Source organism: Mesoplodon densirostris, chromosome 5 (assembly GCF_025265405.1).
Source record: "Mesoplodon densirostris isolate mMesDen1 chromosome 5, mMesDen1 primary haplotype, whole genome shotgun sequence".
Taxonomy (NCBI): Eukaryota; Metazoa; Chordata; class Mammalia; order Artiodactyla; family Ziphiidae; genus Mesoplodon; species Mesoplodon densirostris.
Genome location: NC_082665.1, coordinates 145,546,318 through 145,560,407, shown reverse-complemented (window position 1 = coordinate 145,560,407; position 14,090 = coordinate 145,546,318). Strand labels below are relative to the sequence as shown.

General features: G+C 44.3%; 1 protein-coding gene across 6 annotated transcripts in view; it reads left to right on the top strand.

The window, feature by feature from the left end:
- ZBTB38 (zinc finger and BTB domain containing 38) overlaps nt 1–13,248 on the top strand; it is a 78,109-nt gene extending 64,861 nt beyond the window's left edge. For 5 of the 6 annotated variants that reach the window (XM_060099596.1, XM_060099595.1, XM_060099594.1 and 2 more), the window contains one exon: nt 6,683–13,248. In XM_060099596.1, the coding sequence (XP_059955579.1) occupies nt 6,683–10,276 (3,594 nt within the window). In that variant the 3' untranslated portion in view covers nt 10,277–13,248. Of the gene's footprint in view, nt 1–2,081; nt 2,103–6,682 lie in introns of those variants that run through there. The other variant, XM_060099599.1, reaches the window with a different exon arrangement.
- The last annotated feature ends 842 nt before the right edge of the window (nt 13,249–14,090 follow it).

Sequence of the window (14,090 nt, the reverse complement as noted above, 5' to 3'; positions counted from 1 at the left end):
CAGTGCGTTTCTGCTCACTGTCGACATCAGTAGTGCGTTGTACCCGCCCTGCGGGCGCAGAGGGTACCCAGATGAGCTCGGTTGTCCCTGCGCTTAAGGAGCAAACAGGGAAAGATAGAGTTGTGGACAGACGCACAACATTACATGCAACTATAAAGGTCGGAACCCCAAACTAGAAATCCGTGAGGAAGGAGGCTGACCAGAGGAGGTGTCATCTGAGATGAGTGAATGATAGGAATTGCCCGGCAGTGGAGCTAGGGGCGAGGATAGAAGAAGAACCTCAAGAGGAAGTACAGTGTTTCTTCTAAAGCTTCATACAGACAGAGCGTAGAAATCCTCCCGAGTCATGAGGAAAGGACCCGTATAGGGAGTCCCTGTGCTGCGTGTGCTGTGGGTGTACTGAGGAGGCTGGCGTGGGGAGGGGGCCTTCTGCCTTGTACCTTAATCCACTTCTGTACTGTTTGCGTACTTTACCATCAGCATAGATTTATTTTACTTTTCTGAAACTAGTTAATTCTACAAGTAGGTGAAGAAAAGTCATTTTAATCATCAAAAGCATCTTATTTAAGTGCCTACCTTTGCATGAGATGGATGTGTATTGTATAAGGCTGGAATATGGCAGGAGACAAAAGCTGCAGCAGATGCTAAATATGCTAATTAAGTTGAATTTCCCAGTGGCATTTATATGAAGTATAATGATAAAGTACATTTATCATATATTTATAAAATTCTTAAAAGCATTTACATATTTATAAAGTATACGTTACGTAAATGTACATATATGTAATTATAACTTTAGAATTTTATAGTTAATTTATATAGAGATATATTTTTTGTTTATATATTTATGTATATGAAAACAGGATGACCATTCGTCCTCAATTCCCAGGGTACAGTCCCAGTGTGTACCTGTTGCCCTGGCATAGTTATTAATTGCACCCCCTTTCTCTCTTAAGTATCCTGTTTTTAATTTTTTCTTTTTTTCAATTTATTTTATTTTTGGCTGCATTGGGTCTTCGTTGCTGCACACGGGCTTTCTCTAGTTGCGGCGAACGGGGGCTGCTCTTCGTTGTGGTGCACAGGCTTCTCATTGCGGTGGCTTCTCGTGTTGTGGAGCACGGGCTCTAGGCGCACGGGCTTCAGTAGTTGTGGCACGCAGGCTCAGTAGTTGTGGCTCGCGGGCTCAGTAGTTGTGGCGCACGGGCTTAGTTGCTCCTCAACATGTGGGATCTTCCCGGGCCAGGGCTCGAACCTGTGTCCCCTGCGTTGGCAGGCGGATTCTTAACCACTGTGCCACCAGGGAAGTCCAAGTATCCTGTGTTTTAGATGCTGAATTAAAAGTTCATCCTGTTTGATGTGCTTATAAAATATATTTACATACAGCATATGTTCATATAGTTATATAGTCATAGATGTATTGGTATGTGCACGTGGATATATACATATGTGTATTTATGTGTTTAGAAGGTGTATGTTAAAAGCTATTACAACTAAAATACCAACTCAGGAAAATAGAAACATAAGTCAGATGACCACAGTTATCTAATTACAAATTAGTTTATTTATTTATTTTTTTGTGGTACGCGGGCTTCTCACTGTTGTGGCCTCTCCCGTGGCGGAGCACAGGCTCCGGACACGCAGGCTCAGCGGCCATGGCTCAGGGGCCCAGCCGCACCGCGGCATGTGGGATCCTCCCGGACCAGGGCACGAACCCGTGTCCCCTGCATCGGCAGGCAGACTCTCCACCACTGCGCCACCAGGGAAGCCCCAGTTTATTTTTTTTAAATATTGGCTTACCAAAATTTTTGCATCTACATCATTTTTGTTAGCCTTTTTTCATGCTTATTTATTCCATCTCAGCAGTACTACTGAAAATAATAAATATACTGCACGAAACTTGCTTTTTTGAACACGTTTTAGAAAATTACGTGTGAATTGAGTCTCATCTGCTTTCCAACTTCTGTTTCTTTTTCTGAAGTCTGTTGTGGGCTTTCCATTGGCAGGCACTCCTAAGACTTCTGTTTTCATTTACTCTCCATGAAGAAATAAAACGGAGGAGGAGATCACTTTAATTTTTCTGAAGTCAAAGAATACTGTTTTTGGTGAGAATGACTGCCTCCCCCCCCGACGAGCTCATTTATGTCTTAATTCTAATTTTAGGGATATCGTTAAGTATGTCTGTTCAGAACTGTGGGTGCAAAGTGATTCTGTTTAATGTTCTTACCAGTTGCCCAAACCAAACTGCCTAAAGGGGCCAGGCTGGGCTTTTTCCTGAGAGAAGCTGCTGGGCGGTAAGTACTTGGACAGGTGGTAGCACGTGCGTGCAGGTGACAGTGACACAGGGAGACAGCCACACGGTTGCCAGGCAGCCAACAACCCCTTCGTCGTCCAGTCTTCCTATTTTTCAAGGAAAGATATGTTGATTTTTATGTTAAATCTTACTGGTTTTCAGCATGAGCTCAGTTTTTTCAAAAACATCGTTCCAAAAACCATGGGGGTCAAACACAGCTTGTGGGGACCAGCTGTGCTTGTGGCCTATGGTGGGTCCCCTCTGGCCTACAGACTCCTAGCTTATTTCTTTGTTGCACGTTGGACAGGCAGAATATGGCTTGAAATTGCATCTTCAACAACTTTCACCTCTTTTTCACTTCGCATTTGCGGATTTGGATTCTCTGTCCTAAACTGTTACACTGGGAATTCCCTGGCGGTCCAGTGGTTAGGACTCCGCGCCTTCACTGCTGAGGGCCCAGGTTCCGTACCTGGTTGGGGAACTAAGATCCCACAAGCTGCATGGTGTGGCAAAAAACAAAAAGCAAACAACAACAACAAAATAAAAATAAAGTGTTACACTGACTCCTAGATTACAGGCTTCTTGAGGGCATAAAACTCTCGACTGTGCCTTTTTCTGACTGAAATTCCTTTTCCTCAGCTTTGTCCATATCTGCAAGGTTTTGCTGAGCTCACACCTGTTCCCAAGCCACTCTCCCCTGACTCCTGAAACCTTCTCCCAGCGCTCTTGATCCTTCACCTTCCCTGGGAATCTTTGTTTTACGGCTTTTAGTGAACACATCTTATTTTCCCTGCTATACCACAAACCTTTGGGGGCAGTATTTTTGTTCCTCTAGCGGCCCTGGCTTTTAGTGTCAGCCCCCAGGCCTGTTTCTGGCTGGTTGATAAAAAACCACCTGAAGAGCCTCTGAGACAATGTGGGAAGGAGGCTTGTCAGTGTTTATTCGGTGTGCCTTTCCAATTTGTTATCATATGAATGTATTACTTATTCACGAAGTAAGGTACAAAAGTACATATGGGTTCCAGGGTCTCACCCCAGCTGTTCCAAACCAGACTCTCTGCAGGGGCGGAGTAGGGGGACTCTGTAAACCTGTACTATTTTAAAACTTCCCAGCTGATTTTGATGCCTAGCCAGGTTTGGGAACTACTGTCCCAAAGCATGAAGTAGATATTCAGTAAACATCTGTTCAACGGAGAGATGAACTCTTGTCTTCCTACAGCACTCAGCCTGATGCCTTGTACTTAGCAGTAGCTCAATAAATATTGGTCGAGGGAATTAAAGTAAATTTTGAGTTCAGATACTAACCCCCGTGGCCTCACTTCCTTAGGTGTGGGTGGAGGCGTTGCTCCTTCCCAGGTTCCCACTCTGTCTGGGGTGGATGGATTAATTCTACCTGGACCACTAGGACGGCCTCACTAGCTGGTTTGCAACCAGCTGGCCTCCCTCTGATCCTTTAAACACACTGCAGCCTAAGTGATCCTGAGTGATTTTTTTTTTTTTTTTTTTTTTTTTTTTTTTGCGGTATGCGGGCCTCTCACTGTTGTGGCCTCCCCCGTTGCGGAGCACAGGCTCCGGACGCGCAGGCTCAGCGGCCATGGCTCACGGGCCCAGCCGCTCCGCGGCATATGGGATCCTCCCAGACCGGGGCACGAACCCGTATCCCCTGCATCGGCAGGCGGACTCTCAACCACTTGCGCCACCAGGGAGGCCCCTGAGTGATTTTTTTTTAACTCAAACCTGATGATAACTTTTAATGATAACTAGTACTGGCAATATAAAACTTGCTGTGGGGAGTCCTCTAGAGCCCATTATGGTCTGGGCTGACCCTTCCAAACAGGAGAAGGTACGAGTCAGGAGAGAAAGTAGATCCTACAGGGGCCCAGAACAGAGAGACCTCAAGGAAGGCCAAACAAGCACCGGCCAAGTGTGGTATTGATCTATAAGCCAGTGAAGGATAGACTCCTGCTATCCATTCAGGGGTGAACCTTTCTCCCTTCAGGGCACAGAGGAAGCCATAAAGATCCCCTTTTCTTTAAGTTTATATTCTTTATTTTTTTGGCTGCATTGGGTCTTAGTTGTGGTATACGAGATCTTCATTGCGGCCCTCGGGCTTCTCTCTAATTGCAGAGCACGGGCTTCTCTCTAGTTGTGGCGTGCAGGCTTCTCTCAAGTTGTGGCATGCGGGTTTTCTCTTCTCTAGTTAGGGCACGCAGGCTCCAGGGTGGGTGGGCTCTGTATTTGTGGCATGTGGACTCCAGAGCGCAGGGGCTCTGTACTCTAATTGAGACGTGTGAGCTCAGTAGTTGTGGCGCTCGGGCTTAGTTGCCCTGTGGCATGTGGGATCTTAGTTCCCCGACCAGGGATCGAACCCAAGTCCCCTGCATTGGAAGTTGGATTCTTTGCCGCTGGACCACCGGGGAAGTCCCAGAGATCCCTTTTCATTTAATTTTATTTAAATATTTAATCTCCCACATCCCTAGAAAAGATTCATGGAAGGTTCCACTTAAAGGCAGGGAAAACAAGAGTGAAAGAGCCATCACTAAATCAAGAGAGTGAAACAGTAGTCACACCAGAAACCCAGGCTCACAGTGGCTCCAACAGTCGATGGTAAACATTAGTTCTAAGCATCCTTGTCTCGAGAATTAAGAGAGAATAAACGTGGTGAGTACATTGTTCTCATTATCTGAATAATGAAGAATTTGTTAGTAGAAATGCTCTTTTTCCAATGGCTGAATGAGATAAAAAGAAGTTATCGAACGGATTCTTGTATAAAGGACTGTCTAAGTAACATAATGGGCAGAGCTTATAATCCTTACAAAAAGGTAAAAAGAGATCCTTTATGTGGCCATCTGGTCTTTTCCAACTGAATTAAATGCCATGGGCTAAACATTATACTCCAGTGCTAGGAATACACTGCCACTGGGAGTTAAAGAAATAGCAGCAAGATATATGGCTTTCTGGACATCATGTGATTAGAGATAGACTTGATGAACAGCTGGGTAGTATATCCTTTAGACCAAAGCGGGTATTTGGCGGGGGTGGGGTACAGATTAAGTGCAGGAGTGTTCCATTAGTGTGTAGTGGAATTAGTTTGGTGAGTTGCTGTTAGCATTTTTTAAGTGAAAGAGAATAGGACGGAACAGACTGCATCACACATAGTAAGGGTAAGTTTTGGTTTCATTTCTGTCTTAAGTCACTGTGTACCATCTTTTTTTTTTTTTTTTTTGCGGTACGCGGGCCTCTCACCGTTGTGTCCTCTCCTACTGCGGAGCGCAGGCTCCGGATGCGCAGGCTCAGCAGCCATGGCTCACGGGCCTAGCTGCTCTGCGGCACGTGGGATCTTGCCGGACCGGGGCACGAACCCACGTCCCCTGCATCTGCAGGCGGACTCTCAACCACTGTGCCACTAGGGAAGCCCTGTACCATGTATTTTTTTACTGTGGGTAGCTATGAAAGCCACTGCTTTGGATTGTCCCTCACTAGAATATTAGTGGGTAGGCTCTGGCCATTCTAGGCTCGTTATAGAACATAGAGGATAACAAGACCCGGGCTCTGGGAACAACGGAGGTAGGATCCTCAGACCAGAACAAGAGCCACAGTGCCTTGAAATTGTGCTAATTTAGGAACCTGTGACTAGACACGGTATTGTAAACTCAGAAATATACTTTCCTTGTTTTGTTTTGTTTCCTTTTTGATTGAACACCCCAGTCTACTTTGGCTGTGATAAAAGCGAAATCAGAAGGAACAGGATGGGTCCCCACAAGGAAGGGCCAGAGGGCAGGGTGCCCCTAGTGGTCAGACTTGGTCATGCAGACTGAGACTTTACACTGAGAAACCCTTCGGAGCCACAAATCAGGAATGGCTCCTCCAGTTCTTGCTTCTTTCCCGAGCAGCCAATGCCTTTACTCACAGGTACTGCTTACTTAGGGAAAACTTCTAAAAAATCATTTTCCTGCTTCATGAATTACGTTTGGATCAGATCATCAGGGCGATCTTCTGAAATAGATAAGGAGGCTTGTGGTAGGACCATGGCATTGCCCGACTCTAATAAGAGTTCAATGCAGCAGCCCTGCGTGATGATGAGACCTTTAACATTTGGCGGGGGGAACCTTTCTCCAAGCTACAACTTTGGAGAAAGAAGGAGAAAAAGTTCTGGGAGGATTTCCAACTATAACAACTCTTAGCAGTGGTATGAGGAACAGGCTGGGGCAAGATAAAGATTAAACTTCTAAGGTCGACTCCAAGTCTTGGGAGCAGCAACAGAATGAGATTTAAAAAAAAAAAACATTTATTTTCATACAAAAAACTTTTTTCAAAGAAATTGAAAACAGCCTACAAATAAAGGAGCTCCTTGTGGAAGGGTCTCTGACCATTTCTCTCCTCTCGTTTCAGATGACAGTCATGTCCCTTTCCAGGGACCTCAAGGACGACTTTCACAGCGACACAGTACTCTCCATCTTGAATGAGCAGCGCATTCGGGGCATTTTATGTGATGTCACTATCATTGTGGAAGACACCAAATTTAAAGCCCACAGCAATGTCCTGGCTGCTTCAAGCCTTTATTTCAAAAATATCTTTTGGAGTCATACCATCTGTATTTCCAGCCATGTCCTGGAGCTGGATGATCTCAAAGCCGAAGTGTTTACAGAAATCCTTAATTATATCTACAGCTCCACAGTCGTCGTCAAGAGACAAGAAACAGTCACTGATCTTGCAGCTGCAGGAAAAAAGCTGGGAATATCCTTCTTGGAAGATCTTACCGATCGCAACTTTTCAAATTCCCCAGGTCCCTATGTATTCTGCATTACCGAAAAGGGAGTGGTTAAAGAAGAAAAAAATGAAAAAAGGCATGAAGAACCAGCCATCACTAACGGGCCAAGGATCACAAATGCATTTTCCATCATCGAAACAGAAAATAGTAATAACATGTTTTCTCCACTGGACTTGAGGGCAAGTTTCAAAAAGGTCTCCGACTCCGTGAGAACCACCAGCCTTTGCCTGGAGAGGACTGACGTCTGCCACGAGGTGGAGCCCGTGCACACCCTCGCCGAGCACTCCTACGCCGTGTCTTCCGTGACTGAGGCTTACAGAAGTCTGCCTGTACGGGAACCGGACAGCAGTTCACCTGGGAAAACAGGGAAAGAAAACTGCGAAGCTGTTGCAGCAAAACCGAAAACATGCCGGAAGCCAAAGACAGTCTCCGTACCCCAGGATTCGGATTCACCTCCAGAAAATATACCCCCCCCTCCGGCAACTAACTTGGAAATGAATCAAGAAGGAAGTCCACAGCCAGCTGCAATTCTTTCCCTTTCAAAATCTCCCAACAACAACGAAGGAGAGGTCCATTTCCCCAGGGCAGATGAAAATAAATCCTCTGATGTCCCCACGCTGCCAGCCCCAGAGGTGCCGCCTCTCATTTACAATTGTAGCTGTTGTTCCAAATCTTTCGACAGTAGCACTTTGCTCAGCGCCCACATGCAGCTTCACAAGCCAACCCAGGAGCCCTTGGTGTGCAAGCATTGCAACAAACAGTTCAGCACCCTCAACAGACTGGATCGGCACGAGCAGATCTGTATGAGATCAAGCCACATGCCCGTTCCTGGAGGGAATCAGCGCTTCTTAGAAAACTATCCCACCATTGGGCAGAATGGAGGTGCATTCACAGGTCCAGAACCTTTATTACCTGAGAATAGGATTGGTGAATTTTCCAGTCCCGGAAGTACCTTGCCAGAAACAGAACACATGGTTAAATTCGTCAACGGGCAAATGCTCTACAGCTGCGTAGTATGCAAACGTAGTTACGTGACTTTATCCAGCCTCCGAAGACATGCCAATGTTCACTCGTGGAGAAGAACGTATCCTTGCCATTACTGCAACAAAGTATTTGCATTGGCTGAGTACAGGACAAGACATGAGATTTGGCACACAGGAGAAAGGCGGTATCAGTGCATTTTCTGCCTGGAAACGTTCATGACCTACTATATCCTCAAGAACCACCAGAAGTCTTTCCATGCCATCGATCACAGACTTTCCATCAGTAAAAAAACAGCAAACGGGGGCTTGAAGCCTAGTGTCTATCCATATAAGCTTTATAGGCTCCTGCCCATGAAATGCAAGAGGGCCCCTTACAAGAGCTACCGACATTCTTCCTATGAAAATACTCGAGAAAACAGTCAGATGAACGAGTCTGCACCTGGTCCCTATGTTATTCAGAGTCCACACGGCTCTGAATTGCCTACTCTGAACTTCCAAAACAGTGTAAACACCTTGACCAACAGTCCAGCCATCCCACTGGAAACACCAGCACATCATGATGTACCCACTTCCACCAGTGCACAAAACACAGAGGGTGCCAAATGGGGAGAGAGGGGAGAGTTGAAAGTTGATCTGGACAATAACTTTTATTCAACAGAGGTGTCGCTTTCTTCCGCTGAAAATGCCGTCAGTTCGGGCCTCCGGGCAGGGGACACGCCCGTTTTGTCCGTGAGTAACAGCAGTGAGAACTCCACCTCTGTGATCAGCTACAGTGGCCCAGCCCCCTCGGTCATCGTGCACAGCAGCCAGTTCTCATCGGTGATAATGCACAGCAACGCCGTTGCTGCCACAAGCAGCCACAACCCCAGAGCCCCTTCAGACCTGGCTGGCAGTGAGACCCCGAAAGACGATGGCAAACCCGAGCCAGACAAAGTGGGGAGGGTTGTCAGCAGACCCAAGAGCATGAAGGAGAAAAAGAAAACCATCCTGTGTAACAGGGGAGAAGTACCAGAGGAGTCCAGATACATTGCTGATCCTGGAGGGTCATTGAGCAAAACCACAAATATCATTCAAGAAACTAGTAAAATTGAAACTTACATCGCAAAGCCTGCTCTCCCGGGAACCTCCACAAACAGCAACGTCGCGCCCCTCTGCCAGATAACGGTGAAAATCGGGAACGAAGCCATTGTGAAAAGGCACATCCTAGGATCTAAATTGTTCTATAAAAGAGGCAGGAGGCCCAAGTACCAAATGCAGGAGGAGACTCCGCCACGAGAGAGTGAACAGGAAACCAACAGAGACAGCCCGATCGGGCTCTGCCAGTCCGAGTGCGTGGAGATGAGTGAGATGTTTGATGATGCCAGTGACCAGGATTCCACGGACAAACCGTGGCGCCCTTACTACAACTACAAACCCAAAAAGAAATCCAGACAGTTGAGAAAAATGAGGAAAGCCAACTGGAGGAAGGAGCATGAAAACAGGAGCCCGAGCAGCAAATGTAAATACCCGGCCGAACTGGACTGCGCAGTAGGGAAGGCTCCCCAGGAGAAGGCCTTCGAGGAAGAAGAAAATAAAGAGATGCCCAAGTTGCAGTGTGAACTCTGTGACGGAGACAAAGCCTCGGGGGCTGGGAATCAAGGGAGGCCCCACCGGCATCTCACGGCCAGGCCTTATGCGTGTGAGCTCTGCTCTAAGCACTTCCAGAGCCCCTCCACCCTGAAGATGCACATGAGGTGTCACACGGGAGAGAAGCCGTACCAGTGCAAGACCTGTGGACGGTGCTTCTCGGTACAAGGCAACCTACAGAAACACGAGCGCATCCACCTGGGCGTGAAGGAGTTTGTCTGTCAGTATTGCAACAAGGCCTTCACGTTGAACGAGACCCTCAAAATCCACGAAAGAATCCACACTGGCGAAAAGCGATACCACTGTCAGTTCTGCTTTCAGAGTTTTTTGTATCTCTCCACGAAAAGGAATCATGAGCAGAGGCATATCCGAGAGCATGATGGGAAGGGCTATGCCTGCTTCCAGTGCCCCAAAATTTGCAAGACAGCTGCTGCCCTTGGAATGCACCAGAAGAAACACTTATTCAAAAGCCCAAGTCAGCGGGAGAAAACGGAAGGTGACACGGGCCACGAAAACTCAAATCCCCTGGAGAATCCACATTTCACTGATTCAGAAGACAATGACCAAAAGGATCACGGACAAACCGTTGTTGATAATGTCCTTTGAATGGTGATACTTAGAAAAATCTTTGAAACTATAAGTTGGTGGGTTTGGGTTTTTCGTTTTTTTTTTTTTTTAAGTTAGCCATTTTCTTTTGTTTCTGTTTAATTTTGTTCACATAACAGTCATGAAGGAGTGAAATGTAACAAAGAAAATCTCATTTTTGAAAATCCCAGAAAAAGGATCCTCATATCTACTTTGGGTTTTAGCATTAACTTCATGCAAAGTACACAAAAACAAAGTAGCTGAATCTTCCAATATCCCAAGTGACCTGTGAAAGTTTATGAAGTTCTCAGCTATGATATTTCTGCCAGTCGGGAAAAAGAAAAGAGTTTAATTTTAGCGTAATTTAAAACTTTCTAATAAGTGCTAATAGGAACTGGCTGCTGAACTGTCTTTAGTCACTGGAGAAAATAAGGGTCAGATGTCATGAAAATGTCATCTTCATAAATAAGTTCAAAGGTAAATGAGCTATGACAGTCATTATTCCCAACCAGCTTCTATTAAAATTGTTTAAATTAATGGATACATACGAAATAATATAGTTGAAAATATGTGTGAAATGAGTAACCCGAGTAGGACATTCATACGTTATCTAGAACTACTTTTCTGCAACACAGACCTTGTAAAATACATATATAAATCACTCTAACTTTTAACTGTCCATGTCCCCTGTAGTGAATTATAATGATGAGCAATAGATCTGCCAATAATGAGGACTGATGTAAAAATCAGTAGAAAGCATTTTGAATATTACTTAAGAGCATGTGTATGCTTTTAGATGGAATGCTGTTCTCTTGAAGTTATGGCTGAGCTGTTACTAGAACTGGTCTACTCAAGTCACAGAAAACATAGGTCATGCCTTATCCATGGGGGAGAGCCTTCCCAGAAGTTACCTGTGGTTACCTGTGCTGTGCTGTATATTACTTTTTAGTGGCCTCACTTCAGAAAATGAAGAAAGGTCAGATTCTTCTGAAACTCCCTGCAGTCTTCCATCCATCACAAGGCCATGGACATGGAGGTCTTTCCAGATAGATTTAACCAGTCTCAAGGGTTCAAGTAAAACCTGACGCCTTCCATGCCACTGAAGGAGTGTCCAGGAAATTTAGCGCAAAGCATGTGTACGGTGGTGAATTCCCAGGCACTTGAAAGTGACAGAAAGCCCAATCCCTACAATTGTTAGCCTTCTTGGAGATTATGCAGCCCACAAGCTCATACTATTTAAAAAGAAAAAAAAAGGACGAGAAACACACACACCCCACCCCACCCATTAATGACTTGAGGGGGCAGAGAGTGTGATGACCTTCCTTGCCTCGAACAGAGCTTTATCTTTGGGGGGTGGGGAGATAGAATGTGGAGTGACAAGGTTCCATCACTTACTGATATGACTCAGAAATAACATCCACAAACCAGATGCCTTGTCTTAATGTTTGCAGACATCTAGCCCGCTTGCTAAAAACCACTTCCGTTTTTCATGTTCTTTTATGCTGACCCACACCATCGACACTGCCCTCAAAATCTAACTGCCCTATAGGATATTCCATCATGTGGACTAGGTTCCTGGGAGGCTGGAAGTCATGATTCTTACTTTTTAAACTGCCAGAATAGGAGAGAGAGAGAAAACATTCTTATCCTTTGATGACCAGTATGAGCAGAATCTGGAACCCGGTTCAAGGATGACCTGCAGCCATTCATGTTCATGGGATGTGATAGCTGGAAACCCAAGATTACCCAAGGTCGCAAGGTTACCATTGTGAAGAAGTAGCTCAAAGGACTCCAGATTCTCTCTTCAAGCGTTGTGATATCTCCATGAAGAAGACTTAATAAGGATTGGGGTGGGCAAGAAAGCATTTAAACACCCAGAAAAGGACATGATCAAAGCTGACCTTTTTATACTGTAGTACTTTGCTGTTAAATAACCCCAATATTGTATTTGCATTTATCTTTTGTTCATCTGCTTTCACTTACAAACAGTATTATGTAGTAGAGGAAAATGGAAAAATGCAAACGAGTTCAACTTTATTTTATACGTTGTATATATGTATACCTGCACTATTCATTTGGGTTTTGTTAAAAAGATAGTTGCAAAGGGCTTATGAATTTTTGAATTGATAATTAGAAAATTGAATAAGCGATCCTGTGATCTACTAATTTGTTTTATCTCAATTAGGCTTATGAATCAAGGAGAATTACTGTGTGTTTCAGTCATTTTGATTTGAGGTAACTCCAAATATAAAATGATTACATGTACTGATGTCTCCCAGCCCTTCCATGTGGATATTTTTTAAGTGGACTTGTATGCTGATAATTCTAGACCAAAGTAAATATGGCAGAATATTTATACATGAAAAAATAATTTTGCAAATATTTTCTATAATTGTATTATTCGTTTAAAATGTTGATAGCTTGTGTTAGTTTCAGGGAGGGGTGTATATTTTGATAAAAAAAATACTTGACTTTGTAATTCTGTATATTCTATACAATTTATAGCAGAGCCGTTTTAAGACAGCCTTGTCGCCTTTTTTGTTAATTGTGAAAATTTTATTCTAAGTGATGTTTATGCATTGAGTACATAACGACCAACTAGAATTAAAGTAAGTGTGAACAGTGAACATACTGTATGCTGTACAAGATATATTGTAATTTGCTGTTTTAGCATCTGTATTTTGGTTAGAAGATATTATTAAATACAGATGTTAAGGGTTGGAAAAGTCTAATTTTATTTTTAGAACTAATGGATATAAATTTGTTTTGGCTTGATTAAAATAGCTTATTCCTATGTTGTCTCTTTTTAAACGTTTTAGTGTTAATTATTTTGTGCAGCCAAGCAGCTATTTCATCTGTGTGAGTCACAGCATTGTTTCACATATGAGTCATTCAATATATTTCTGTTTCCTTTCTTGTTTACATTCCATGGTACCTGCTTACATGCTTAGGACTCAAATGGAATATGACATTAAAAAAAAAGCAGAATAAAAGAGACTGAACTCTTGTTATCATTTAGCGCTTTGGATAGGCCTGATCTTATGATAAATCAGAGTGTTGGAAGTATTCTGCTCTGGACACCCACAGAAAACAAAGGACACTCACTAACTACCAGGTATTCGGCAGCGTTCTTTCCACGGGCTATTTCATTCAGTCCTTTCCCGGCGACCTTAGGAAGTAGACCTCATTATCTGCATTTTATGGTGACGTTGAGCAGACCCCACAGCCAGACAGTGCCAGGATCGCAACCCAGGGCTGCCTGACTCCAGAGCCCATGTTTTTGTTCCTTCTCAGCATCTTAGAGAGAAATGCTTAATGTAAACTCAGCGGAGAGTGAGGAAAGGAGACAGCTTGTGATGCAGCTTGTGATGGCAGTTGTCACAATGACCGCTGTAAAGAGGCTCAGCCTCCCTGGACTCAACTCTCATTTACTCACTGAGGCCTCAGTACTTCGGGCATTTGGTTTCTCTTATATTTGAGGATATTGCCCTATGAACTCAGTTTGTAAGAGTTTGTACACTTTTTTTTTTTTTGAATACAGGGTGAAATTATAAAGCTATGATAAACTAGTCATTTTTCACATAAAGTCTGTCCCGTCATCACTTGCAACCTTAGCTAAGCATCTGCAAATACAGGCAGTCACAGTGGGTGATATGACAGGAGGGCCAGTGGCTCAGGCAGCACAGCCCATCAGCAGCACAGGGAAAATAGCTCAAATTTCCAGCCCTAAGGGCTGGCCCACAGCATCAATTTTGTATTTGAAGAGCAACCCAAACTGAATTCTCCAAAAATTCTCTTAACTACTCTCTGCTAAAAGGAACTTAATTATCTATCA